The following is a 27,861-nucleotide window of genomic DNA, read 5'->3' on the forward strand; positions in this document are numbered from 1 at the left end:
AGGGAAGACCACTGTGGACAGAGGTCTCAAGATGTCAGCTAGATGGCAAAAAGCTGAGGATACAGTAAGCTCCCACAGTGATACAGTAAGCTGTAGACACTTGTGGAATGAGGCTGAGATGAGGACAGCTCTCCATAGCAGACACTCACTGGACCCCGGAACAAGTGTGGTACATTCCCATGCCCATACACAGACTTTGCCACAGTGACAACTTTCCAGCTGCTTGTGGTTGCTCCGTGCCTTGGCTGTAGGGTACAACCGCCAGCACCACACACATGTCCACCTTTAGGTGTGCGGTCTGCAGGTACAGCCTGTAAAAAATGCAAAATATCTTCTGCAACTGAGGCCAGCTGTGAGGCAACATGCCCAGTAAGACCACTGGATCACCACCTAGTGGAAAAAATGACTCCCTTAACAGTACTCAGACACTCTCAGAGGCACTCTGAAGCTGCACAGATGACTGCAGGCCCATGATGCCATTTTTTTCTAGTACCCAACAAGCAGATGGAGGTTTGTGACCAGTTTTTGCCAGCCAAACTTCCTGCAGAGGGATGACTAGTTTTCAGAGCATTTAACAGACATGTGACCATGGCCAAATGCCAGATGGCTGGAAAGAGCATTGGAGAAGCCCTCATGATGCATGTCTAGCCTTGGCTGCCAGCACCATACCTATCAGCTCCCAGATAGAAAGGCCTGGCTGCTAGTTGGGAGTGTGATACAGGGACATTACATGGCACAATTTTTAGTGATGCCATCACAGAATGGGCCAGAATAAACAACATTTTTTCTTTTCCTTGCTTCTTACTTGTAATCAGTATACAGAGAATCTGCATTAGGTTCATTGTGCAGCCATTACTGATGCTTGTAATCAGGAGCAGAACGCAAGTGAAAAAAAACCCAAGGAAACGAACAAACAAAAAGCCTCCACATGGTATCACTTTCTGCTGCAGTTTCATGACCTCTTTATGCTGATTTAACTCTGGGCTGCTATGGAAACAATCAGCCCTAACCTTCCTGCCCACCCTCTCATGAGCTGGCCCAGGGAATTTGACTGCTATTTAACCAAGTTCCTTTTCATTTGGATCAGCTACCTGAGTGTCATACTGCTCAGCCTGCCCAAGCTCAGGAGGCAGCAGGAGAGCACAGTCAGCAGCAACAATTCACAGCAGGATGAGCTGAAAGATGTCTTACAGCAACAGCCTCACAGCACACCAGCCTTAACCTGCCTCAGCATATTCTCACAGGCACACTGACACAGCTTGCAAAAAGCACAGCCTGTTTCAGAGATATTCCATGGCGTGTGCCACAGCAGTTACACACAAACCAGTGACCTGCCCAGACTGATTTCATTCATGCCTTGGTCTGGGAGGTGCTTATGCAAGACACGAAATGAAGCTAGAACTTTGCAGACTCCTAATGAGGGTATGTGTGAACAAACAGCTGGCAGCCAAGTTGTAACAACAAAAAAAAACCCACCTCCCCAAAAATCCAATCCAAAAGACAGTTGCATTTTAAAAAGAATTTTGTTGACGTTTTCATTTTCAGGAACACATGTACGCTTGAAGAATAAACAGAAGCTTTTTTATTTCCATATTCCCATTGGTATCTAAATGGCAACCCTCAAATGCAAATTTCAGTCATGTGACAGCATTTAATCTGTATCAGCAGAGCACTCTGATCACTGGATGGGATTTTGGCACTCTAGTCCCTTAACCCTTATTTACTTTCCAGAGTTGGAGGTTGGTTCAGAGGAAGCCTGAGGATGCTCTATCACGTGGAATGGTGCTTAGTCCTTCTGAGAAGTCCAAGTCTCTGTGTAGTTAACAGCTGGGCCAGTCCATTCATCACCATCATAAATATGGTCAGTGACATCACCAGCACATAGTGGCTGATGCTGCAAGGAAGAGATAAATAAAATTGAGAGAAAAATACAAATTTACAGAGTAAAGAAAAAAAATCACATCATAAACAACCCTCTGGTTTTTTTTTCATTTTAAGTAGGCCTAATTGTTCACCTAAGATGGAATTTTATATACACTGCTCTTAGAAGACAAGTATTATAAGAAGCACTGTCATGTAAAAACCCAAGTCTCTGACAAAATAAAATGGTGGAGACAACAGAAAACACAACTGAGCATATACCAAATGAGTAAGAGGTACCAGGTGTACTCTTCATTCAAATGGGCAATTCAGTGTATGTGAGTGAAACAATTGCAAAACTTTCATTTGCCGTCAACTATAACACAATCTAGAGAGAACTTGCCGTCAGGCAGACATTCCTTGGTTGTAAGACAACTCAGATATTTATGTCAGATGAAGTGCAACTTTCTACAGAAAACACTATTCTAGTGACAAATAGCTTTAAGAAGAAAAAAAAATTACTTTTTCACTGAACATTGACAAAATCTGTACAATTCTCTGTTGTGGTAGCACATGCAAAGAGATTAAAGAGATGAATTCAAGAGTGGCCGCTAATAAACGCAACATGAAAATGCAGCTTCTGGGTTAGGATGCCCTGAAGCCACTAATGATTAAAAGGCTAACAAGCAGTGAGCTTGTTCTCCACTTGCTCAAATTCTGTTGCCCGAGGTTCACTAGTGTTACAGATGGGCTATTTAGGGTCAGACTAAGATTCTATCTAGGACATTCAGCATTCTGTATTCAATGGGTTCAAGGCCCATTTGGAATTAAATCTGGCTAAGAGTGTCAAGAATAACAAGAAGGGCTTCTTCCAAGACACCAATAACACAAGGAAAACTACGGAAAATGTTGGCCTGCTACAGAATGGAGCAGGGACCCTTATGACAGAGGCTGCAGAAATGGCTGAGATACTGAACACATTCTTTATTTCAGCCTTCACTGCCAAGGACAGCTCTCAAGAATCCCTGACCCAGGAGACCAGGGAGGAAATCTGGAGGAAGGCAGACTTTCCTTTCATGTAGGAGAATTGCATTACAGACCAATCAGTCAAACCTGACATCCACATGTGCAGAGGCCTTCTCAGCAATTTGACTGATGGCACAAAGCTGGGAGGAGTGGCTGATAACCCAGAGAGCCATGCAGTCCTTCAGAGGGACCCCAACAGGTTGGAGAGATGGGCAGAGAAGAACTGCCTGAGATTCAACAAAGGCAAATGCAAGGTCCTGCACGTGGGGAAGAACAACCCCAAGCACCAGGACAGGCTGGGGGCTGACCTGCTGTAGAGCAGCTCTGCAGAGAAGGACCTGGGGGTCCTGGTGGACAACAAGCTGCTCATGAGCAGCAGTGTGTCCTTGTGGCAGAGAAGGCCAAAGGTGCATTAGGGTGCATTAGGAAGAGCATTGTTGCCAGCAGGTTGAGGAGGTGATCCTTCCCCTCTGCTTGGCCCTGGTGAGGCCACATTTGGGGTGCTGTGTCCAGTTCCGGGCTCCTTGGTGCAAGAGAGACAGGGAGCTCCTGGAGCAGCTCCAGCAGAGGGCTAGAAAGATGATCAAGGGACTGGGAGACTGGAGCATCTCTCTTACAAGGGAAGGCTGAGAGAGCTGAGCCTGTCAGTCTTGAGAACAAACAAGTGAGAAGCAACCTCTTCGATGTCTATAAGTATCTCAAGGGAGGGTGTCAAGAGGATGGATGCAGGCTCTTCTTGGTGGTGGCCAAGCAACAGGACAAGAGGCAATGGGCACAAACTGAAGCAGAGGAAGTTCCATCTAAACATGAGGAAGAACTTCTTTCCTGTGCAGGTGACTGAGCATCAGAGCAGTCTGCCCAGAGAGGCTGTGGAGTCTCCTTCCTTGGAGAAAAGTCATCTGGGCACAGTACTGAGTAATGTGTTCTGGGGGACCCTGCTTGACCACAGAGTTTGGATTAGGTGACCTCCAGTGGTCCTTTCCCATCTCAATCATTGTGCGATTGCGTAAGATCTGAATTGGGTACAGTTAATGTAAACCACTAGTAATTTAGAAACCAGAAATCTTCCAAAACCAGTGACATTTCAGGTTAGAGCTGCAGATGGAACACTGCTGCACCCATGTCCATTATGCATCCAGTGCAGCTTTTGTTTCTCCTGGGACTACTGAAGAAACTAACACTCTTAAATGAGAGGTACCCAGACCTCCTAACGCACCCACACCTATTATTCCAAAGTAGATGGCTCTTTAGGACAAAGAGAGTAACTTTAGACTTGATGAAGTCTGAGTTTAGTCACAAAAAAGGATTGCAAGGAACGCTTGCTGGCTTAATGACCTGGAATTTCTGCCAGAGGACTCATTCAGTTTGAGAGTTTAGCCACAGAAGAGCAGTAAAGCTCATAATGCCGACACTATCAATCCTCACAACCCTGAGACTGTGACAACTCTGGCACTAGCCTAGCACAATTTAGCCCTGTGAAGTGGAGAAGCACCAGCTTTAAACAAAGCTGGGCCACTAACCAGTGTGAGAGAATAAAAGTAATCCAAAAAGTTTTTCCACAGCCAGGATGCCAGCAACCAAAGCACCAAACATGGAGAACATGAACACTGACTTGATGCATGCTGTAAGATTTTTCTGTTTCAGTTGAGTCTGACTAAAACATCTCACAAATACCCTGCTCAAAATACATAGTTTTAAGAAATCAATTAGAAAAACCCACCATCATAAAAGGGCTCAGACCTCAATGAGCATAATGAGCAGCAGAGCAGTACATCTACAAGAGTCAAGCCCCTGTCCTGTTTTGTGGGGAAGGTGTAAGAAGACACAGGGAGAGCGTGAAGTCAGGCACAAAGCCTACTCTCACCTGGGCAGTGCACTTTGGACTTCACAGTTCACAGCACATTTAACAACAACAAAGATAAACTCCCTCAAGAGCTGCCCTTGCAAGACCACCTGGGTGTGTTATAACTTTGGCTTCAGTTCTCCATGGGAAAGGACACATTGACAGATGAAACTCAAACTCTTGCTGCAGTTATCTTCATGGCGTAATGTGCCCTTGGGGACTGTACATTCACCACAGGTAGATAAGATTCAGCACAGGCAGTGCTTTTGCTGGCACTTAAAGGGAACAGCCACTCTGGTAAAGAGCTGGACATTTAGTGTCTCCTGCCTTACCAGTAACACCTCAGCTTTCCTTCCCACTGGCACCAGAATTCTAGTTTTTCATGTAAGCACCATACATCACTTTTCTTGTAACTTTCAAAGAAAGCTTGAATGAGAAATCTGAAAATCACAAGTCAAATGAACACCTTGCCTTTATTCCCATAGATACCCCAAGACCATCCACCCCATGCACGGGCTTCGGATAGGCATCTGAGTTCCTGTGCACCCCCCAAATGGAGCTCTTTCAGAAGTGATCAGTGATTTGGTGGGGTGTAGGGAAGGGCTTTCTCAAAGCAAAAAGGTTTCTTACAAACTCTGTTTAACCACCTGTCAGCTGAGGGACTGGATCCTCTATACTTTTGTACAGAAGACAATGTTGCACACACTCCTCCCTTGCTATACTACAAAAGTCTGCATAGTTATGCTCCTTTAATACAGTATCAGAAGTTCAAATGTATATATATAATGTCATAGAGCACAATAAAAACAATTTCAATCTACGTGTCACGTAATTACAAACAGCCAGCATCTCTGAGGTTCCAAGCAACTGGTACTGCACTGCCTGCGGGCAGCTCTGCCTGGTAAATTACTTCTTAGGCTGGGGTAATGCTGTATTTAAACAAAGAAAACAAGACTCTTATAGGGATATGCCACAACAGCAGTGTCAAATCTTGATCCCTATACAATTCAGAACCTGCACCCTTGACTGGTTCTGTAGTTACAGTGAAGGACGTAATTCTCAAAACAAGCTTTCTGCATCAGAAGTCAAACCTGAGCTAATGAGAAGGATGAGTGAGATTCTAGGCTCCAGACAAATTACATCCATGTGGAGGAAGAAGGGCAGTTAAACAGTTACAAGAGAATAGCATAATGGGCACAGTGGGGCAGTGCTTATAAAGCATGAGATGGCAGAGGTAGCAGGTGTGGGGCATCATGGATGATCTACAGTAAGGCAGTGCTGCTCAGTGGAAAGGTGAGTGTCCCACGTTTGGATCAATGTCAACAGGCAAAGTTGGTGGTAGGAAAATTTTTTTATCAGGGAGCAAAACACCTGTTTCAGTGGCAAGGAACCACAAGGAGAACATATAAGGTACTACCACCTCCTGGCTTTGTGACAGTGTATATTGGTGAGAAAAAAAGAAGACAAGAAGAATCTAAGATATTAAAAAATGAGGGGAGTAAGTGGTAGGAATCAATCTTGCTCCAAAACTTGGCTTTCTCCCAAGACATGTTAATTCCTAAGATGACAGACCTGATTAGAAGCTGGAAAGACAAGAAGATGGAGTAAGTCACCATAGCAATTAAAAAAAACTAGAAACAAAATAAGTAAAACAAAAACAACTTGTGCAAGGACTTGGACGAGCACTCTCCAGAAGAGTCCGGAGACATTATTTCTACATGACATGCTCCTTGAACTGTTCCCAAGCACACACTGAGACCCTAGATTCAGACTCTGAATTTTAAGTTTCCTGCTTCTCCAGCCAGGATGTCACACCCTCTCTCCTCAGTTTCACCAAAAACAAATAACAAAACTTTTGTTTTAATGGTTTGACCTAGAAGCCCCAGCACCCCAAACCTGAAATCGATTCTGTTATTCCTAAAACCTAAAAAAAAACCAGTTTTGTGCTTTATTTATGTCCCCTGACCTTTGAAACTGCAGAAGAACAGTTAAGATCGTATCTTTATCTTCCAGCAGCTATAAAAAGAAGGAATGGTACAGTATGTGTCTGTATAAAGCTATATAATAGCCACATAAAGAACCTTTAAGGTTTATCTTTATTATCAGCTTATAAAACTATTTACAAAGTGCATATACTGTAAAGATATAGTAGGCTTTAAAGGCTATTTCGCTCTCTTTCTGGACATCTACAGATAGAGATAGATAAACACACCTTTTAAGCTGCAGAGAAATTATTTTAGTGACAAAGACGCTAAAAACCTAGCTATTCCATTTGGTTGTTATTCAAAAATAAAAGGATCTGTCAGAACAAACTTCTCATGATCATGCATTACACAGTGATACATCAAAAACACAAAGAAAATGACATTATTATTTTAAAGAAATTTAATGGGGTGTTCTTCTGGGGCATATGATGCAATTCAGATTACCTCAAGGTATATAGGTAGAGGGCAAAGTTAGCAGACCTTAGAAGTGTGTGTAAGCTGCTGCTTGGAGTTCTGCATTTACTGCAAGATTATTATCCAATTATTATATCAAAACAATGAAAAGAACTCTCTGAAAGACAAGTTTACATTGATTTTGGTATGACCATTAAGAAAAGGGGCTTTAAAACTTTCTAAGAAGCCATAAATATTTATGGTAATTGATAATTTATTGAGAGGAGGGAATCAATGGTGCATTGATAATTTGCTGAATATGGTAATACAGGACTGTATGTTGGATCTGTTGTTGCTCAGTATTTCATTAATGAACTGGAAGAGTGGAAGAGGTAGAAATCTGTTTCCATTCAAAGACAATACTTACGTGATAGGGTGAATTTCACTGTGAGAACAAAGATATTAAGTTGTTAAGGCAAATGTGAGGCATGGTAAAATGTCATGTCATATGGTTAAGGCACAGTAGAAAAGGATGCAAAAGCCAGGAATTGGGGGTGAAATTTTTTAAAATAGAAAATTGTCAGTTCAGTAAACAAATCTTACTTCCAAACAATGAGATCCACTAGGAAAGAAAACATCAAGGTGAAAAAGCAGTGAAGGTCTTTTTATTGCAAGGGATTTAAAGCCAGCTCATCTACATGAAACTTGGCTATTGGAAAAACCAAATATTGCCTAATGGGTCTCCTACTCAACTTGCATATTCTTAGTAAGAGAGAGAACATACAGAACTTTTGAACTGCAGTAATTAGAAAATCCATGGAAAGCCCATCACCACCAAACAGGATGAGTAAGGAGACATACATCAAAGCTTTACAAATGTGGCACATACACCACTGGACTCTGAGAGGCTTTAGAGAAATGAATCTCCACCAGGCAATTAATCTGCTGCTTTTCCACCTCTGATTTCACTGATGTGGTGACTACCAACATAACACAAATCCAGATATTTTTGCTCACACACACACACACAAAACACCTCCTATCAGTGTGACAAGAAAAAAAGAAAAATATAAGAGCAGCTGTCCCTAAGACTGCTCCTGTTCTCAGGAAAGTTTTGGCAACATGGAAAATGTCAACTGAGACAGGATATTTTCAGACCTTGCTGTCAAAGCAGCAACAGATAACGCTGCAATGAGAATGCCACAGAGCTGTCCCTGTGCTTGCAACAGGAAGACAGGAAAGAGTTATGTCAGTATCTCACTCCCACTGGTTTTGGGAACCACCCAAAACCCCTTGAAGCTCCTCTTCCCTTTCAGGAACAAACAAACAAAAAAAAAAATCTTCTGCTGTTGCCTGCTAGTTTTGCCAGGCCTGAGGATCACACATTAGAAATCTGCGCAGAGGAGAAAGTTCTGGTGCCAAAATGATGCCCATGCTAGATAAAAGAAGGACCACTTAGCTCTGCACCTATGGCTTCACTTCCTTTCTTATGCAACCTAATTATTTTTCTTATGTGCATATACACACCTACAAATAAAACTATATAAAGAGACTATAATAAAACAACATAGGTGGTGGAGTCAAGTACTCAATAGTGAAGTAATGACAGAGGCTGCCTGAACATTATCCATTTCCATGTTAAAAATTAATCAGAAATTACTCTTTCAAAAGGCCTTTTTCAGTGCTTTCTTCAGTGATCAAAACACACACACAGAGGCAGAATTACAGTGGTACATAATGAGCTCTCCTAAACTCCTCAGAATAAGGCAATCTTCCACCTGAAATAGATACAGCAATGCATTACTGTTGTAAAGCCCTAGCTATGAAGACCATGTATCAGAGAGGAAGTTTTTGGGTATTTGTAACAATTTATGCTTTTGCTAACTCTCAATTAAAAAGCTTCTTGCCCAACAGAACAGACATTTTCTGAAGGCTTTAATATGCAGAGGAATTCAAACCAAAGGATGAAGCACTCTGACTTACCATAAACTGACCATAGCAAGGAAGTGTGATGTTAAAGGGACATTTTCACTGTTTGATCTAAGTGTACCTCTGCCCACTTGGAACCTTCAAAAGGTAACAATGAGCAGGAATTGGGACCTCCAAAGAAAACAGGCAGAACATGTGTGCACACGTGTGTCCACATGCTGCTGGGAACTCAGGGTTTACAAAAGAAAAGCACAGAGTATATGTAGACTAAACACAATATTAACAATGGGTCACTATTCAGCTTCTGTTTAAGTAACAGTGTCAAGTGACCAGATTGGCTGGATTAGTAACGACGCATTCCCTTCTAAGCCTATTACAGCATTTATCTATTTCTACAACTCGGGGAAGGTAAATCTGAAATGTGTATTCCTTGTATTTGAGGATAATATGACCCATATGCAAAACAAATTCTCTCATTTTAGATGTGATTGCTATGTTTAAATGCTAAACTCTTCCCCAGCTAGGGAAAGAATAAGTGGCATGGGCCTTGGTAGCCACCAACATATTTACACAAGGTTCACTAATTCACAGTGAACTGTACATGGAGGCTTAATTAGATACAAGATAATTAACAACTTCAATAAATTGCTATTTTAACAGTGATTACAACTAATTAAAATGTAACTATCAATTAAAATACTTCTTTGTGTAATTACTCTTCAAACAAATCCTAGTAACTGTATTTCTTGCCACGCTGGATTTATTGCTTATTCTGTGTTGCTCTGGCACAGATTTTAAGACACAAGTTTGAGCTTGGGATATGTATACATATGTGTGCACATGTGTTTAAAGTATGTGGAACATCCCCAAAGCATTTAATTAAGCAGAGTAATTGGAAAAAAATGACAAGAGTTATGAGTAGATAAACAATAGTATGAACCCATGAAGCTTTAAACATGCAATGGAAGCAAAAAAGGTACTGTACCTTGTGCCAATATCCAGCCAGCTTCCATAATCTTTAACCAAAAAGAAAAAATGCTAGGAAATAAAACAACTTTGATTAGTACATCAACACTGCACAATTTGAAACAGAAAACGAAACCTCAATTTTTTCTGGCTGCTTACTCTAAATTTCTAATTCTTCACACTTAATAAGGACAAGAACTTCCCAAGAATGATCATTTGGACCACAGTAAAGAATAGTCTAGGAACCAGAAATAGATTTAACATAGTATCAAACAAAAACATCAAGAGATGGACTAAGTTCTATCTAGCTTGGCTTGCAAAAAACAGAGAAATATCAGAACTTTTTCAGTAAGAAAACTCAAGCCATCTTATTGTTGAAAATAACAACATGTCAAATAATGCAGAATGCCTAAAAGTTTTCATGGAATTTCATGCCCAAATGTCTTTGGGTAACTCTGGCAGTTCTCCACCTGTAAAGTAGGAACAATGTTGGGAGAAGATAGTACTTATCTATTAGTGAATTCCCCATATTCAATCCCATTGATTCAAGACTACTTTTTGTCCTGCTACTTTCTTTTTCCTTGATTTAGTTATTTAGTTCCTACTTTCTCTTTTCTTGACAGAGTTTCTACATATCTACTACAAACCTCTGGTGATTTTTTTTTGTACACCAAGCATATACCTGCTAATTGTTCCAAAATACTTAAACCAAAACAGGAGAATACATTATATAGGACCTGGATATACTGAGGCTTACTACACACCAGTAAATACTTGAAGTCTTCTTTTGTTTACTTATACTCATTTTATTAGTGAAATGCTATGAATCTGGTTCATTGGTATACTATTTCTTTTCCTGTGAAAGTTACCCAAAAGCAGGTTAGTCACACAGACTTATTTGAAACTTGACACAACTGTACCTTCTCCTTTTGTCACTCTACAGACAAATTAGCAATTGTTTGGTTTTTTACAAATATTTACAGATCACACTGTACTAGGAAATAAGATCAGGAATGCTTACTCCAAGGGACAAAACAAAACCAGCATGTATAAAGTGACAACACCAGCTCTACCTGCTGACTGAAAAGGTTTCTATTTACCAGTGGCACTGCTTGTTGATTTGAAGACAGCTGGAATGGGCCATGAAGACATATTTTTAATCTGCAAGAACTGTGTCGGGGGATTGTTCAGCTTTGGGTTGTTTTGGCTAGCTTGGTTTGTGGATGCAGTCTTTCTGAAGACAGCATTTCCTGACAGCTCATTACAAAGGGCACAAAGTGTCTTTTTGGATGTTGCTGATCTCTTGTATTCTGACAAGTCTAATAGAGATGGTGGGTAAAGCATTTCTCTTTTTCCTCTCTTTTTCAAGAGAAGATGCGGTAGGCAAAAGGTTCAGAATTCCTGAACAATTAACTAAACCCTGCACACAGCTAACACCGATATTCTTGTTTAATTTTTCCAAGGAATTTGATCATAAAGCACATGAGGAACTCAAAATATTAACTCATTGCTTCATTTTTGTCTCTTATTATTATGAGAACATTGCCTCTTCAGAAGCATTAATTACATGAAATTTGAAAAGCAGTGATTGGAAGAGTTTTATCTCTAAGTTATGCTAGGATTTCAATCCAATTCTCTGCCCTAGTTAGAAAAACTTTGAAGTCTGAAACAAATTCAGATCTCTCTTGATGGAATTAGGAGAACTCTGCTTCTTGATCTTATTTGAAGAGAATGTGCAACAACAACTTACCAAAGCCATAATGTCTGAAATCACAAGAACAATGAGGAAAAGGCTGCAAAGAAAAAAACCCAGCAAAGTCAGACCATTGACCTTTCTTTATGGCCACAGCTATTAAAAGAGCTTATTAAAACACACAGAAAGAAATTAAACTAAGGTAGGTTCTCTTGCATTTGCCTTTCAAACACTCAGGAACATTTCAATCTACTAGAAAACAATTAAAATACATGACTAGGACATCTGGCATTTATAATTTCACATTAATAGAGCTTCAATTTTGCAATGGAGAAACCTGAGTCATTTTTTAGAGAACAAAAGAACCTTACAAACAGCACTTGCTCATTCCTGATGCAGAGTGCTGTGTGCTGGTTAGACCAAATAAAGCTGATTTAGGAGCTTCATGATGGACTCAAGAGTGAGCGAAGATGTTTGGCTGATACCTGAGCTGATCAGTCCCACCCTGCTGACAACCACTCTGCTGGGTCAGAGGCTGCTAAAGGAGGTGCTTGTCCCCTTCCAAATTTCTGGATGTCCATAACCTGCTCTGGGAACACCTAGCATTTTGGTGGCATGTTTCTAAAGCATGGGCCTCTCTACAGGTAGTCTGGAAAATTAGGCTTAGGCTAGTAAAAGGCACCAGAAGGGAGGAGGCAGAGCTATTTTTCCCCCCCATTAACCTAATCTTCTTTTCGTCAAACTATGTAAATCCTAAATTACATGAAAGCAATTGCTGTAACTGGTTAAAACTGGTTTCTAAGTTAATGACACTGAAGTAATGTTGCAAACAGCTGACCCATTAACAAAAGCCTTTTACTAGAATACAGCTAATTTATCAGTACTACCATCATAAAACTACAAATGGTTTTTTTGCAAAAATGTCCTGCTGCAGCATTGCATGAGCATGTACTGGGGGGATACCCATACCAATGCCTCCAAATGAGGAACTTTCTGTTATTGCCTACATCAGTTGTGCTTCATTAGTAAATCAGGATGCAACAAACCAACTGTATCTCAGACACAGGGAAAGGCTTCTCTCTGCTAACCTATGGCTCAGATAGATAGGATGATGCAATCATAATGCTTAGGAGGCACTCAGCTAGAGGGCTGTTTTCTCATAGGCAAGCTCCAGGAACATATTAGGACAGAATATTCCCCACTAAAAAATGAAGGAAAAAAAAAAAAAAAAGAAGAAAAAAAAAAGGCTTTAATCTGTAAACAGGGAGTTAAGGAGCAACTTGTCCAAATCACAAGAATCCACTCTCTGCCCTTCGGAACTGCAGGCAGCCTTTCACAAGAGAAGGACATGACTAATTTCAGGGCATGTTTACACACTGCAAAGACAAGATTGTTCCCAATGATGGCTTAATTTATCTAGCAGGGACAACAAAAGCAGTAAGATGTGCAGCACAGACTTCAGGATGCACTGACAATCAGACCACAACCTCTCCAGGGATCCTGGGTACACCTTGTGGTTTCTGCCTTGTTCCCTGGTGGATGCTGTGGCAGTATCACTGCATTTGTTACCTGAGCACAGCTAAATGAAGCTGGCACAAACACCAGACAGAGTTACAGCCACAGCCTCATGAAGTGGCACAAAAATATGTGTCCCCTGGTTAATGAAGGCAGTATCATTTCCCCTCTCACACACTCAGATGCACATTCCATAAAAGCTTGCAATATTCACCACTGCTGCCAAGGCAAGCATTCACAAATTGGGAAATGCTGACCTCTGTGACACTTGAGCCCTAGAACTGGAAAACACTAGCTGGTCATCTGAGCAACCCCAGGTCATCAATGCAGCCCTGCCCTTGTACAAGCCTCAGGGATGAGGATGAACACCCTTCCTTGGGGGTCTAAGGATGAGGCAGGCAAAGTGTGCACACAGCTAAGGCAGAGCAGGGAAAAGGGGTGGGGAGCATCGTGCTGCTGTTCCAACAGGGAGTCAAATTTTGGGCTGCCCCATGTCTCTTTGGTAGCAGGTGATGTTGTAGAAGGAGCCAACAGGCAGGGCCAGGCAGGATGAAAGGAAACAGGAAAGCAGAGGGCATCGCAACAAGCGAGGGCAGCTTCCTCACGCTCAGCTGAGCGGTGCACAGGAGAAAGTCCCTGAAGTCCTCCTGCCACACACAGGCAGGACTTTTGGTCAAGCCCACACAACACTCCATAGCTGACAGGGCCCCCCTCCATCACAGCACCATCTATAGTATCACACCATCAGTGGGGGATTCAGTCATGTGCACTGGGTCTGCTGAATGGGGTGAGCAGGGCTAACAAAATACAAGTCTTGAGACAAGGAAAGCATGAGGATATTTCAAGTCTGGATACAGCACTCCATGAGGCTGGGCACCCATAGTTCAATCTCTGAAAAGTCCTTAGAGATAGGGAAAGGACTGGCAGCCATCTGGTCCTACTGCAAAAAAATATGTAATACTGAACACATCTGGGAAGCACTGAACTACAATGCAAGGCCTTTTTTTTTTAAATGCTATTTGTGGTGAGGTCAGTGCTACAAAGCTATAAATTGGTTACATTACAAATGGGCTATTTAAAAAAATATTATGCTATAGGCAGAGATACAGTATAAAGTAAAAATCAGACTTTAAATTCTGCTATTTTTTAACATTATGGAGGAAAAAGGGTCCTTCTGTGTGTTGCCAATGAAGAATATTAAATATCTGATTATTTCAGACAAGGCCAACACTTCAATTTATACTCATTTATCACTAAGGAAAAAAACCCTGAGCTTGCAGAAGTTACTGAACAAAACTCCAAGCCCTAATAACAAATAAAAGCAACAGTGAAATTTAATAGAGTTTTTTTTTTTTAATTTATGCTGAGATTTGAAAATTCTGAATTCTTGCAAAATAGATTTGAAACCCTTACTAATTCAGAAATACAGTATGTAACATACCTCTTAGAAGACAGCTGCGTTGTGACTTGAACAGCTTCAAAAGCACATGATACCAGAATAAATGGGATTGCAACCTGTTCAAAACACAAGCTACATTTTGGCTTATAGTCATATTTACAAAAAGAACTTGGGCAGGTTGTGGAAACATCTTCCTGTTTTTGAATTTATCATGGAATGGTTATGTTACAAAATAAAATATTGGCTAGACAGGGTAGAAAATAATTTTGCAGGAAGCAATTTCAGTTATTTAATAAAAACCCCCTCCCATGGTCATAGCTGAAGTGCAGTGAAATAAGCCATGAGATAGTATGGAAAAGCATAATTAAAACATATCCTCAGTTCATTAATCCTTTTTATCACTAGTGATAAATACTTCAAACAAGGCTAGAAGACAGAACTATTCAGACCCAACATCTCACATGACAGGCTGCAGAGTTTCAAGTGTAAAAGGACAATCTCATCACCACCACAAAAAAAGCTTGAATAGAAAAGGCATTCAATAAGGCAAGGGTCACACTGCCCCTCCAGAGCCAAGTCAAGCAAATGCAAATGGTTCAGTAAATTAAGAACAAAACAAACTAGAAAACATGAATGCTGCCTTTTCTCTTTCCAAAGTTGATTTGTAATCCTTATGTAAGCAGTGTATAAAACCGGACTGCTCACATCCAGAAGGTTTGCACTATTGATCTGTGTCCTGTGGGACAACATGCAGTGTTACCTGTAGCTTCAGTCTGCTTTCTCTGGGACAGAAGCAGCAGAAAAGGAGAGGTAGGAAACACTGCTTATTTTAGTAATAACCCATAAATTCAGTATTCCTTTTCACCCCTCTGGCAGATCCTTTATTCAAATACTAGAAAAGAGCTACCACACCTTGCTTACAAACCAGGAGTACAATCCAATCTCTGGCAGACTATTAAAAATATAGACAATAATAGCCACAGTAAAATGATAGCCTAATCAGTAGAACATTCAATGCCTCTACTTAATGTAACATAGATAGAGCTAATTATATACATCCTGAATGTTTCTGTTGATATTCTACTACAGGAAAAGCTTATAACTTTATAAAAATTATTAAAGTATTTTCAACATTTGAGATTTCCATTTTAATGCAATAAACTGACCTAATACTGTTAAATTACACTTCCACACACTTCATCTTCTCTTTTGGAAAAGAGAATGATCTCTCTAGAAACACTACAAAGGTTGAAAGCTTCACATGTGGTTAAGAAGCCTAATGAAGCTCAAATGCATATCTATGTTTTTGTGAACTGCAAAATAACAGCCATGTATGTGATACATTATTTATTTCACCGTTCTTTGAGAAAATTTCACCAAGGTAAGATTACTAACCTTCAGTAAAAGCAAGCCTCCCATCATGAAGGGACTGAACACAGTCAAGAAGCAATAGACAGAAGCAGGATCAAAACTAGAGAAACATGAAAAAGACATTACATCTCTTAGAAATGGTGTTTTCCACAAAAAAAAAAAAAAAAAAAAAAAAAAAAAAAAAAAAAAACCAAACAAACCCAGCCTTGAATTACCCTGTAACACATTGGGTTGTATATACATTTTTAAACAAGGCTTCCAATTTTATCTTCTCTTGATGAAATATTAAATCAGGAGGGACTGCCAACCTCACCTGTCTTTCTCTACAATTTTTCTCTGATTGCATTTTTCAAGGTGCCATGCTGTTGGTGGGCAACCAAGCTCTCTCTGCTCATCCTGTTGATAACATCTAATGGAACTGAAACAACCTCACAACCAACAAGCTCAGGCTATTGGGGAAGATGTTACAGAGAGCAGAAACAAAATAAATTGTGGTGCTTCTACTGATTACTGCTTTGATTCTGCTGCCCTAATTTTCCTAACTAAATTTATGTTTAGTACATCAACTGCAGGAAGAATTTTTTGTACTCTGTGTCTCAAATAAATTAATAAAATTTACCTGTTAATAGAAGCTATGTTTCCAGTGCCAAAAAAGGCTGTCACTATGAAGAAAACCTAGATATATTTAAGGAAAATACACTACAGAAATGCCTACAATTAAATAAAACCAGCATTTATCCTTATTCATTCCAATTTACTTTCAAAATCCATCATGAAACCACAAGAAACTGATCCACTGCAACAGGTTTACAGTACATTAGGAAATCTGAAGTATTTTCTAGTTCCACCTAGATTTCACACATAACGATATCAATTTTAAAACACACATACTGCCTAGGTAAGGTTTTTAGAGCCTGTCTTGAGGCCCCAGTAAGAAAGCCACACCCGGCTTTTTGGGTCCCTGCCTACCAAGGTAGGAACATGCCTGGACCACAAACCCAGCTATGCATTTCAAACTCCTGCTTTTGCAGAAAGGAATGACACATGCATGTGTTCTGCACACCAAGAGATGGCTTGATTGAGGAATTGACCATGGAAGAGGTAGCTGACTCTTTAAAAAGGCTTCTATGTTGTCCTTACTATGGAGTTTTTGTCCAAAGAATATGCTGAGTCCACCCATGGCAGTATGGGACTCCCATTTTTTTTCCCTCACTTGAGGGAGGATGACTCCAAGAGTATCTGTACAGCTTCAAGTATTTCAATAAACCCTACCTTTTCCATCTAGATACAACACTTGCTGCAACATAAGCCCATGAAAGGTAATTTTCTTGCTCCTGAGCTCAATGTAGCCCATTATAGCTCACATGGCTTCAGCTGAAGAATGGTTTTTTAACTTATTTTGCATAAGGCAGAGGGTCATAAGTCAGTGAGGATGGGCTGCAGTTGCCAGAGCTCCCTCTGGTCCTTTTGCTGCTCTTACAGCTCCTGCACTGGATCATTTAAGTCTCTCCATAAACAATTTGTTACCAACTGTTGAGTAGAATCACTGGGATTCTGCATGCAATATTTTGGAAGGATTAGGTCAGCATAACTGAAGGAATCAGGCTTCCCAAGAGCCTCACATAATTTCGAGTTTAGTAATAGAGCAGTCTAGCAGCCTAGCACAGTTCTGCCAGTTGAGATTTATAAGAACAGGTCTGCAATAAAACAAACCAGTAGTACCAGTAATACATAGGTCTAATCAAAGTGCTAAGCATGAGCAATTTGAATCTTTTCCTCAAAGACCAGGCTCTGTGATTTCTTAGCAGGTGCCAGCTATTGGGCCAGATACAGGAGCCTTGGGACAACCTTAAGACACACAATTCACAGGGTTGTAGTTGCAGTATGACTGCTCTGGCAGAAAAGGTTCCTCCTCTAATACCACTGTTTCTAAACATTAAACAGAATCTAAATCAAAAAAAAAAAAGTCACAACATGTTTTGAGCAGGCAAAGGAGATCTGCAAATTGGTTATTCTTTCAGGAGCTGAGCAAAACAAATTCAAGTGTTTTAGATTAAAGTAGCGCTCACTTGTGGGGCAGTGTGAGGAGCAGAAAAGGCCTTGACTCTGTGCAAGCATTATATTATCAACACTGTTGTCATCAGAAATGCAAAACTTAGCCTCACACTAGCTACTATGAAGAAAATTAACTCCAGCTAAAACCAGCACAGTTACATTCCAGTGTTAAGGAAGTACTATGCTGGAGCTTTAAAAAATACAGTTGGATTAGTTGATTTTTTTTTTAAACTAGTATTTAGCAACTGACAGACAGCAGCAGCTTTACTAAAGTTAACATATTTTTTGTTAAAATAGCAAATGAAATTGATGCATTTACTGCAAGGTGTCTCAGCTCTTTTTAGGTATACTGAAGCAAAGACAAACATCAAAGACCTGGCAAATCATTTTGCCTTCTTTCTTAGCATTAATCTGCCTTCTTAAATTGGTATCTGTTACACTTTCTCTGCTGCAGGTTCCCAATGTCGAACAATACAGTTCCAAATTCCAAAAGTGTGGACTCTGTGACTGTGACCCACTCTCTCAAATCTCGTTATCTGACAAACTATAGAGCCTGTTTCTGTAGGAAGCAGTATTGGGACAACTTCTTTCCCAGATACAGTAACTCACCTGCACGAAATCCCTCTATGTCCTAGACTCGCTCACTCACTCTCCTACTTACCCATTCATCATTCTTGCTGCCAAATAGCTCTCACTTAATTGCAGTCCCACAATGAAAAATGTTATCAATGTACAGTATTAAAAAAACCAAAACAGCTGCAGTATCAGTCACATGAATGCAAACTAACTGCTATGTTAGTGAACAAACAGCTCTTCCCTCCTAAGACCACATAATTTCTAAGAGCAGAAATCACTTGTGATATAAAGAATTCTAGGCCAGATTCTGGAAACGTGTTTCACTACAAGCCTGCAGGAACTTTCCCTCTTGTTTTATCTGCCTGCTACCTAACATCTGCTTTCTAACACACTGCCATGCTCTAAAAACAAGAATAATTTTAATATGACCTATTTCAACTGATTTGTGAAGGTGAGCAAGTAAAAATGTAACTGTAATTTACAGCAAAATATAAATTTACCTCAGCCAAAATGTAATCAAACAAAGCCAAACTGAAAACAGAACTCCTCTGAAGAAAATTTACCTCAGCTGCAATGGTCATAAGTGGGCAAGGAGCCAGATTCTAAAGCAGCGCATTTTAAGTACTTGATAAAATGCACTATGTACATGACCATTGCCTTTTGAGCGATATGAGTTAAATCATCTTTACCAGCTTCTGTTCTCAGTGAGTGCCAGGCTACAAATTTTGACTGCAGGTCCTTTTGAACCAAACCCTTTTTTTTTTGCTCTGGAATGCAGCAACCAGCCAAAGGATACAAAGAAGAAGGACCTCCGGACATCATCCAGGTGGAGCTGTCGAAACTGTGTTATATCCATAGCACAGGTGAAGTTGAAAACAGCAAGCTAGAAAGACAGCAAAAGGAATCAACACCAAATATCAACCAATAGACTTTGACAGAACCACTGTATTTTTACTGAACTGAATGAGAAAGAAACCTATTTCCCTATCACCAGTTATTAGAGTATTATAATAAGGACTGCAAACATTTCTCATGTTTTCATTATACTTTAATGAATTAATGAATCTGCCAGAAAGACTGTACAAGTGAGATGATCAAATGAACAGTGAAGCTTCCGCTGTTATCTACACTGAAAATGAACTTCAATGCCTTAGACTTATAATCATCTTTTTTCATCAGAAATATTCCTCCTACACTTCCACTGCTCACATGAGCATATGGATAAAGATCCTCAGAAATAAGACTGCAATTATCCTCATTTGACTTATTTGTGAGTGAAAGTAGTAAAATGCTCTCCCCATCTCCTTTACTCAGTCCTCAGCACATTATCATTTGACTTGAAGAGAAATTACCTTCAAGGAATTTAAGTCAGTGAACTCCTTTACACTGGGAAAAAGAAAAAAACCAAGTAATAGACATTCAAGACTGATAACATTTTAATTTAAAATAATCTCTCATCATCAGAGAATTAAGCTGCTTTCTCTAATACTTTGCAGCATATATTAACAGGCATTCTAGGGATAATATTTTCTAATGTAAAAGCAGGAAGCAGGGGTAAGCATCATTGTTCCTTTCACTTGAACCCAAAAGTTTCAAGTGAATGTTGACATACAGTGAATGACAACTTAAAACACAATTATAGCCTATGTTCTTTGAATTTGCATTTGATCAGTAAAGCATTCATCACTGTTTAATACTACTTTAATACAATTTTATTTTACAACAAAGAGAACACCAGACAGGCAAGCATCACAGATGCCTTGTAACAAGATGCAAAAGACAGAGTGGGCTCTGGAGTGGAAGAGAAAATACATCCCCCACAGATGCTAAACACCTTCAGTCGCAATCGTGGCATCACACTAATTGTAATTTTGATATTCAGATTCCATCTCTATCTCTTAAGATGCTACAAAACACAATTACACAAATTATAATAAGTAAAGGTAGCATAAACAGAAAGTTGATTCCTGGGTTTATTTCTGGTTTTTAGCCTTGAATTGGTAAAACCTGCTCTCTCAGGTTTTGAAACTGCCTTCCTTGTAGGAGCACCACAAAACCACAGTATGTGTCTCTATGGTTCACTCTGATGATGGTCTTGGCTCAGGTTTCAACCTCCAGGGCTTTTCCCTAATTATTATGAGCTGCAGAAGGAAGGAAAGATGTGTACCAACTTCTCTTCAACTGTCTCTGACCACTCCCATGCATGTGTAGGCAAGGGGGCTCATCTGGGAGAAGCCAGGGAGAGCTGTGGCTCCAAGGACCCAAACCACTGTAACCAGCACTTTAGATCTAACCAAAACAGTGGCACAGCCCCAGTTTGTCCAACCAACACCTAACCTAAGAGCTAAGTTGCAGTGTGAGCAGCATGGCCTCTGCAAATTGTTGACAATACACTAAATCTTAAGGTGGAAGAAGTTGCATTGATTACAAAATTCTCTTTTCTCCTCCAGGCAAATCTGAGAAGGTGCTAACTCCAAGTTGGTCTCCAGCTCCTTGACACTTTAAACAGAAGTAAGCGTCCATCCTTGAACAGAAGACAAAGTCAAATTAAGCTTTCTAATATTTCTTATGGGTCTTTTGAGAAATCGAATAATTTCTTTTCAGTCTCTCACTCGTGAATCAGCAATCAGACCAAAAAAAAAAGACAGTGACATTGTACTTACTTTGAAGAGTTACTGCACCTTATGCCAAATTATCACTATACGTGACAGAGACAGCTCTGTAGCCTACAGACCATACCACTGTGTCCTACTAAGTCAGGCTGTCTTCCTGCATTCCTAGAAATGGCTCTGATGTGCAATATCGTCAATAAAGTGAATTACAAATCTTACAAGGTCATATTCCTAGTTCATGAAACAGCTAATACTGGCTTCCCAAACTGAAAAGAAACGGAAGTGTTGCTCTCTGAAAACCACTCAGAATATTTATTACATGCTCAAAAAAAAAAAAGAAAAGAAAAGAAAAGCCTATTAATCAAATTGCTATATCTATCAAGAGCTGTTACCTTTGGCTTGAGTGAAAGACCATAGTGCTGCAGTGCTTCTTGTTCCATATTTATCCACACAAACATCAAACCAAACAGTGCCAGTGGAAAGAGAGCTTCATATCTGAAAATTAATGTAATAATAACAGTAAGTGCAGTCCCTCACAACTAAATAACATCAAATGCTGACATGTTTCTTTTCTTTTTTCTTCACACAAAGGATTTACCAAGACCTAGTGGCATTCTCCCCCTTCTTTCCCCATTTCCAAATACCCACAGTTGGTTGAATTTTAAAGCCATAAAGCAGTTAAATGGCAAAAGTAGGCGAAACAGAACTTGCTTCAGCTTTGTCATGTCTTGCATTTTTTGTTCAATGGCTGCCACAATGCTGGATGAGTGCCTTTTTAAATTTTAACAAAACTAGAATAAAGTTAAAAGAAACATGACAAAAACCCATATTTGACATTAATTTTCTGCAAAATGGAATATTTTTCAATGAGAGTGACTTGGAACTGAGGGGTTACAGTTCAACTTAAGCAGCAGCTGAAGATTGTGTCTCTTTAGGACGTAATCACAAACTTATTATGGTGATCTCAGTTTGGTTCTAAGGAAAGAGACATCTGTATAATGAAAGGAGCATTACATTTCAGTGAAATGTTCTTTTCTTCACTGTATTCCAACCCTTCACAATAGAGGCATCAAGTCACACACTAACCATGGCCACTAAGCTGCTCTAGCTACACCCCCAATCTCTGAGGAGTGCTTCTGGCTCTTACAGCACTCAAATTCCAAAGTATGAGGGTATTTATGTGAGAAATTAATACCCCCAGAAAACATAAGGGTGTAGACTGAAACTGGATAACATTTAGTTTCTCCAGTTGCACTTCACGGTACCTCCCAGGCTTTTTTCTTTCAGGATAAAATTATAACAGTGATACTGACTGTAATAATGATACTGACAAGACTGCAAATGCCTTTCTTTTTATTTTTTCCTTCTTAGAAAGGACATTTTTCCTTAATATTTGTCTAAAAATTAAGGAAATCATTGCAGCCAATCTTGGTATTGTTTCTGTTGGGCTACAAAGCCGTTTCAAACTGGAGCAAAAAAATTTTGCATAAACATTTCCACTTTAATTACCAGAAGGACAGGCAGCTAAACATGAAGATGAAACAGCTATGCTGTCAGTAACAGAACCACTAGAGCCCTTATAATGGTCTACACTTGCCTACAGATTAAATGTCTTCAACAGAGTCAGTGACAAGTGGTTGTAAGCAACCATGCTCTTCAGCTGGGTTCAGTATTTCCACTTAACTACCCCTAGAGAGGTGCTGCAATTACCCAGGCAATGTGCTGGGTTAGCAGTACATGATAGAAGAGTGCACTGAGGAGAGAAACACAGGACACTTTTGGCACCAGGGCCTTGGGTTTTGTTTTCTTTTTTAAGAATCGTTGCAAAATTTCTTTCATCTATTTGGACATTGTAGGAAGACAGCAAAGCTGTCAGCATTTATGTGGCCTGGTGCAGGGCCAAAATACAAAGAGACTGCCAGCCTCAGAGAGAACAATATTCACACTTTATCCAGTAGCCAGCACAGGCTAAGAAGGCTGAGTTGTAAGAATGTGTGTGCAGTCAGGAGTAACATTAGGATCAAAATCTTAATGGGGAAGTGGGAGGAAGGGGAGGCAGAAGACTGTAAAAAAGAAAAAAAGATGCTTCAACTAAAATGAGAGTATCCACAGGAGGCAGCTATTGCAAAATGTCTGCCTCAAGATGCTTTATTCCACTTAATTTTCCAGTGTAATTAAATCCAGAGGATAAGTGGGAGGGGAGGCGGAAAGAACAGTTCCTATACTCCCCATTAATTATGCTCTTAAGAGCTACCAAGTCTGAGAAAAAAAGAAAGGGTTGGCTGACACAGTGTTTTCTTCATTTAAAACATCAGAGGAATTGACTCTTATCCAGAAAGAAGCAAGGTCTACTCTTTATGGGAAAAAACATCCCTTTGAAAAAAAAAAATTACTTCCACAATAATCTCTCAGAAGACAATTTTCCCCTCATTTTAGGACTACCTGTTTCCTGGCACACATCATATAAACCATAACTAGACACTGGTGCTGACCAGCAGGGAGAGATGTTATTTCCTTTTGTTTGCCAGCAGAAAAGCACACATCAAAACAACAAAAGGCATAAACTAAACCAGACTTTCTTATTTTGGTGCAAGACTGTTTGAACACACACCCTTCCAGCCACTGCCTTGTCTAGTTGAAAGGAATGTCAACAAACTGTGTTTATAGTACAAGGAAGAACATGAAGGTTCCCCTGAAATTTTATTTAGTCAACTAAACAAGGAGATAAATGCTCGAAGCACATTACACCTTTAACAGAAATGTGCATGAGATGAAGCAGTTTCCCATATAGTCCTGGATTTTCATATGTAAACCCAACTCTAATGGAGTAAGACTGAAGTACCCTGTGCTGAGGAGCAAGTAGGTGGACATCAGGGAGAGCAATATGCTGAACAGTCTTTCAAAGAGAAACGTGGGGCTCAGTAGCAGCAACACTGGGGAAGAAACTGCAATAAGAGAAGATCCATCAGTCACAACATGCAAAACATTTCATCCTCGGAAACAAGATAACATTCCTCAAATCTTGACATTTTATGTACAGAAATTCAATACAGATCATACACAACCCTCTATTTTCAGAAGTTACTTTTATTAAAGACAATACAATATTTGGAATGCTTCACATTCATCGAAAGTAATTTCAGTTCTGTATTCCCTGTCCAAGTCACACCCTTTATAATTTCTCATGAACTGATGTTAATAAGACTTTAAGATGATGCAGAAGCACTACCCTAAAACCCAGTCACACTTGACTGTCTAATACTACTCTGAAAACCACTTACAACTGCCCTGAGGACCCCTGGCAGCTCAAAGACTGCAGTCAAAGCCACTACACCACTGGATTAGAACCATAGAAAGGCTTGGGTTGGAAGGGACCTTAAAGATCATCTAGTTCCAAACCCCCTGCCATGGGGGACCAGGTTGCTCAGAGCCCCATACAGCCCAGCCTTCTATCCTTTGTAATTAGATTAGGAACTGGGCTACTGCAAAAGTGAGTAAAGAGGAAGAAAAACAGGAAAGATGGCCAATGTTTGAAGTAGGGAAAGGAAGAAGGACAAGCATTGCTGTGACTTATTCTTTAAACTAAATTTTTTTAACATGAAAATTACATGTTTATAAAGAAGTATGCTGACAAATAACATTCATGTGATTCTTCACTGCAGTATAGTAACTCCATATTACTGAATCACTCAAAGGTTGCATCAACAGCAAATCAAAATTAATAATCACTAAGGAACACAAAACTATAAGATATGGGAAGTACTCGCTTGTGATTATCATAATTGTATACACTTGTATTTATAGTAAACATATCAATGAAAGAGAGATGAGGAGGTTTCTAATTCCTATGGGTCAGTATGTTTTATTTCCTGGCTTTCAGCCTTGGACAGTGCTACAATTACAGAATAAGTGACTTCAAGGGACTCCAAGAAGGCCCAATTCAAGGAGGAACTCCAGGGACCTCACTGCAAGTCAGAACAGTTGGAAACCAATTCAGCATGGCAACTGGACTCTGTGAATGACACTGAACATATGAGATGTGTATCACTCAGTGCAATCATAGATGAGAACAGATGAGTGGCTAGTAGGTGATTAGTCTCTCTTCCATCTCTGACTGATACATCAGATATTAATCATAAAAAAACCTGTAGGTTTCTGGCTGACCCACACAAACATCTGTATTTGACCCCTGTACACAGCTGTGACACCAAATTCTTAAAAATTTGGCAAGTTGCTATGATAAATTTCCAGAGATGAAAATTTTAAGATGTAATATACATTCATTTTGAAATATCTGCTAATATTAAGATGGTTCCAAAGAACACGGGAAGCAGTAGCATTAATGTTCCACCTCCTGGTTTTGCCTCCATGTTTGCAGTTACGTATGTTGTATAAACCACACAGTGTTACAGCTAGAGCCACTTGGACACAGGCCTGTAGGAACACAGCCATCACTAATTCATTTGCCTGGCTCCTCAAACACCAGTCGTCCTCAAAAAACAAAAACCGAAGTTAAAATTTTAACAGGCTTCATATTAATCAGGATAAATAAGTGAGAAGGGGGCAAAAATTCCCTAGAAAACCTCAGAAGTATTATTATCCTGACACAATAATAGATCAGTATTATTATGAACAAATACTGATAACTGTGTGTTTCTAGTTCTATAAATACACAGAGATGCAAAATGAGAGTTCAGTAACAATGCCATTCTTCCACAATTAAACAAAAAGACTAAGAGGAGTTGGACGACCTGTAATCTCACCAACCTTGGACAAGCTACAGTAGAGTTTGGTGGTTTAGTTCTTATGGTATCCCATTTGTGGTACACACTGGCAGCAAGGCAGGTGCTAGTTGTGGTTATGGTAATGACAAGGCATTTCTCTCCAAGAGGAGTACCGAGGACATGCTGGATGCCTTAGTGTTTCACCTGCTTATTTCTGTGTTTAATTATGGAAAGCCACTTCAGCAAGTACACAAAGCTTCTATCTTGTATATCATATTCACTTAGAATGATTACTTCCAGTCTGCAAGACTTGGCTAAAATATTCAATACTACTGTGACAGCAAGTAGACATTTTGAGTACCTACAGTTTACTTTACTGTTAGCTTTATTTTTATCATCACCCACAACAAAGAATTTCTATTATGCTTTTTCCCTCATAACTCTAAACCACTTTGGCTGCCTGAATCATCTCTTAAATGAAAAATGTTTCTCTTTCATCCTTACACAGGAGAGAAATATAACCTTTACACTCAATTCCTGCTACAGTAAGCCAAGCAGGACTTCATCGATTTCATTGACTTTACAACTGCAAGAAATTCATCCACACAGAGATCCCCATTTAGCTTAGCAGGCTACAAAGAGTTAGGGGAGCATGATGGAAAGGAAAATGCTCCAAAGAAAAATACATTACTAAGAAAACATTGCTCACAGACACACTGAACGTAATCTTGAATCCATTTGCTCAAACAGAAGCAGGATTGCTAAAACTGACAAGATCTGCTTAAGTTAAAACAATGTCAGCAGTACAGGAATGTACAAGACAACCACCAAGTAGGTAACACAGGCCACAGTTCTTTAATTAAGCTATGTTTAAATTCCTGATCTTGACTTGTAGCAAAAAGCTGCTATCAAACTTTTTATGGGATATGTTAAGCTCTAAAACAAATCTCACATTTCTGACCACTCAGGGATAAACAATGCTTAACACTTTCTAATGGAGTCCTATAAAAATTATTTTATAGCTGAAATACGAAAGGTATTGCTTCACTGCATTCCAGAATTCCAGTAAGAATTCCATTTGCTCTGTTTCAGCATGCTAAGATTTTTGAGTGGTAAAAAATTCATAGACTTGCAAGTTGCTTTATTCTTTAATAATTAGATACTAACAGATATCAAACATACACTATCATCATTATTTCATAGGTATTTTGCAAGGCAAGTCTAAAAATCACTTCCACACCCCAAGGGTCACTGGCATCTGCTGCAGCTTCAAGTTTACATTGAATTAGAGCAACAACTTTTGGTCATTTCCCTGTGCTCAACTGGATTTATGGTAGAACATCTCAGATCACCCACATCAGGCTCCAAGTGAAACAAAAAGGGAATTTATGCCATTATATCCCTAAAAGTGTTCTTCAGAATATTCAGAACATTCAATATAAAAGATAAAGCTATTTGTAAATCAAAGGTATTTGTATTTTGTCACAAACTTACAAAGGAATAATATCTTAGAAGACTAACACATTTCCCAAAAAAACTCACTTATGAAAGCAAACATACAGAAGAACTATCAGCAGTCAGATAAAGGAAAATAAGATGCTAATAAAAAAATGACATCATTCCCCACCCAAGCCCAGACTCCACAAACTGCTAGCATAAAAGTTTGAAAGGGAAAATTTTCTTACCTAGTGTCATCCAGCTAATAAGTTGATTCATTACAGGTAATCCCTGTTTGATCTTAAGACTGTTATGGGTATTGCTCACAACATATGTCGAAAGTGCAACACTGAACATCTGGAAAGAAGAAATCAGGGAATGAAACACAAAATTAATGTAATGTATGGATTTCTGCCATCCAATCCTAAATATGTAAATATGCTTTACAGTTGCAGAAACACCTCATCTGAATAACCA

At 39.6% G+C, this 27,861-nt stretch overlaps 1 protein-coding gene across 7 annotated transcripts in view; it reads right to left on the bottom strand.

The window, feature by feature from the left end:
- Positions 1–1,554: 1,554 nt before the first annotated feature.
- Positions 1,555–27,861, bottom strand: part of PIGN (phosphatidylinositol glycan anchor biosynthesis class N) — a 99,183-nt gene continuing 72,876 nt past the window's right edge. For 4 of the 7 annotated variants that reach the window (XM_066186665.1, XM_066186672.1, XM_066186658.1 and 1 more), the window contains exons 20-29: positions 27,633–27,741; positions 24,066–24,168; positions 21,616–21,718; positions 19,408–19,494; positions 16,600–16,655; positions 16,005–16,080; positions 14,652–14,725; positions 11,753–11,795; positions 10,022–10,074; positions 1,555–1,894 (exon numbers count right to left, since the gene is read on the bottom strand). In XM_066186665.1, the coding sequence (XP_066042762.1) occupies positions 1,771–1,894; positions 10,022–10,074; positions 11,753–11,795; positions 14,652–14,725; positions 16,005–16,080; positions 16,600–16,655; positions 19,408–19,494; positions 21,616–21,718; positions 24,066–24,168; positions 27,633–27,741 (828 nt within the window). In that variant the 3' untranslated portion in view covers positions 1,555–1,770. The other 3 variants (XM_066186701.1, XM_066186691.1, XM_066186678.1) reach the window with 3 other exon arrangements.

This window comes from Chamaea fasciata, unplaced genomic scaffold (assembly GCF_029207755.1).
Source record: "Chamaea fasciata isolate MVZ Bird 193981 ecotype frontalis unplaced genomic scaffold, bChaFas1.0.hap1 SCAF_1, whole genome shotgun sequence".
Taxonomy (NCBI): domain Eukaryota; kingdom Metazoa; phylum Chordata; class Aves; order Passeriformes; family Sylviidae; genus Chamaea; species Chamaea fasciata.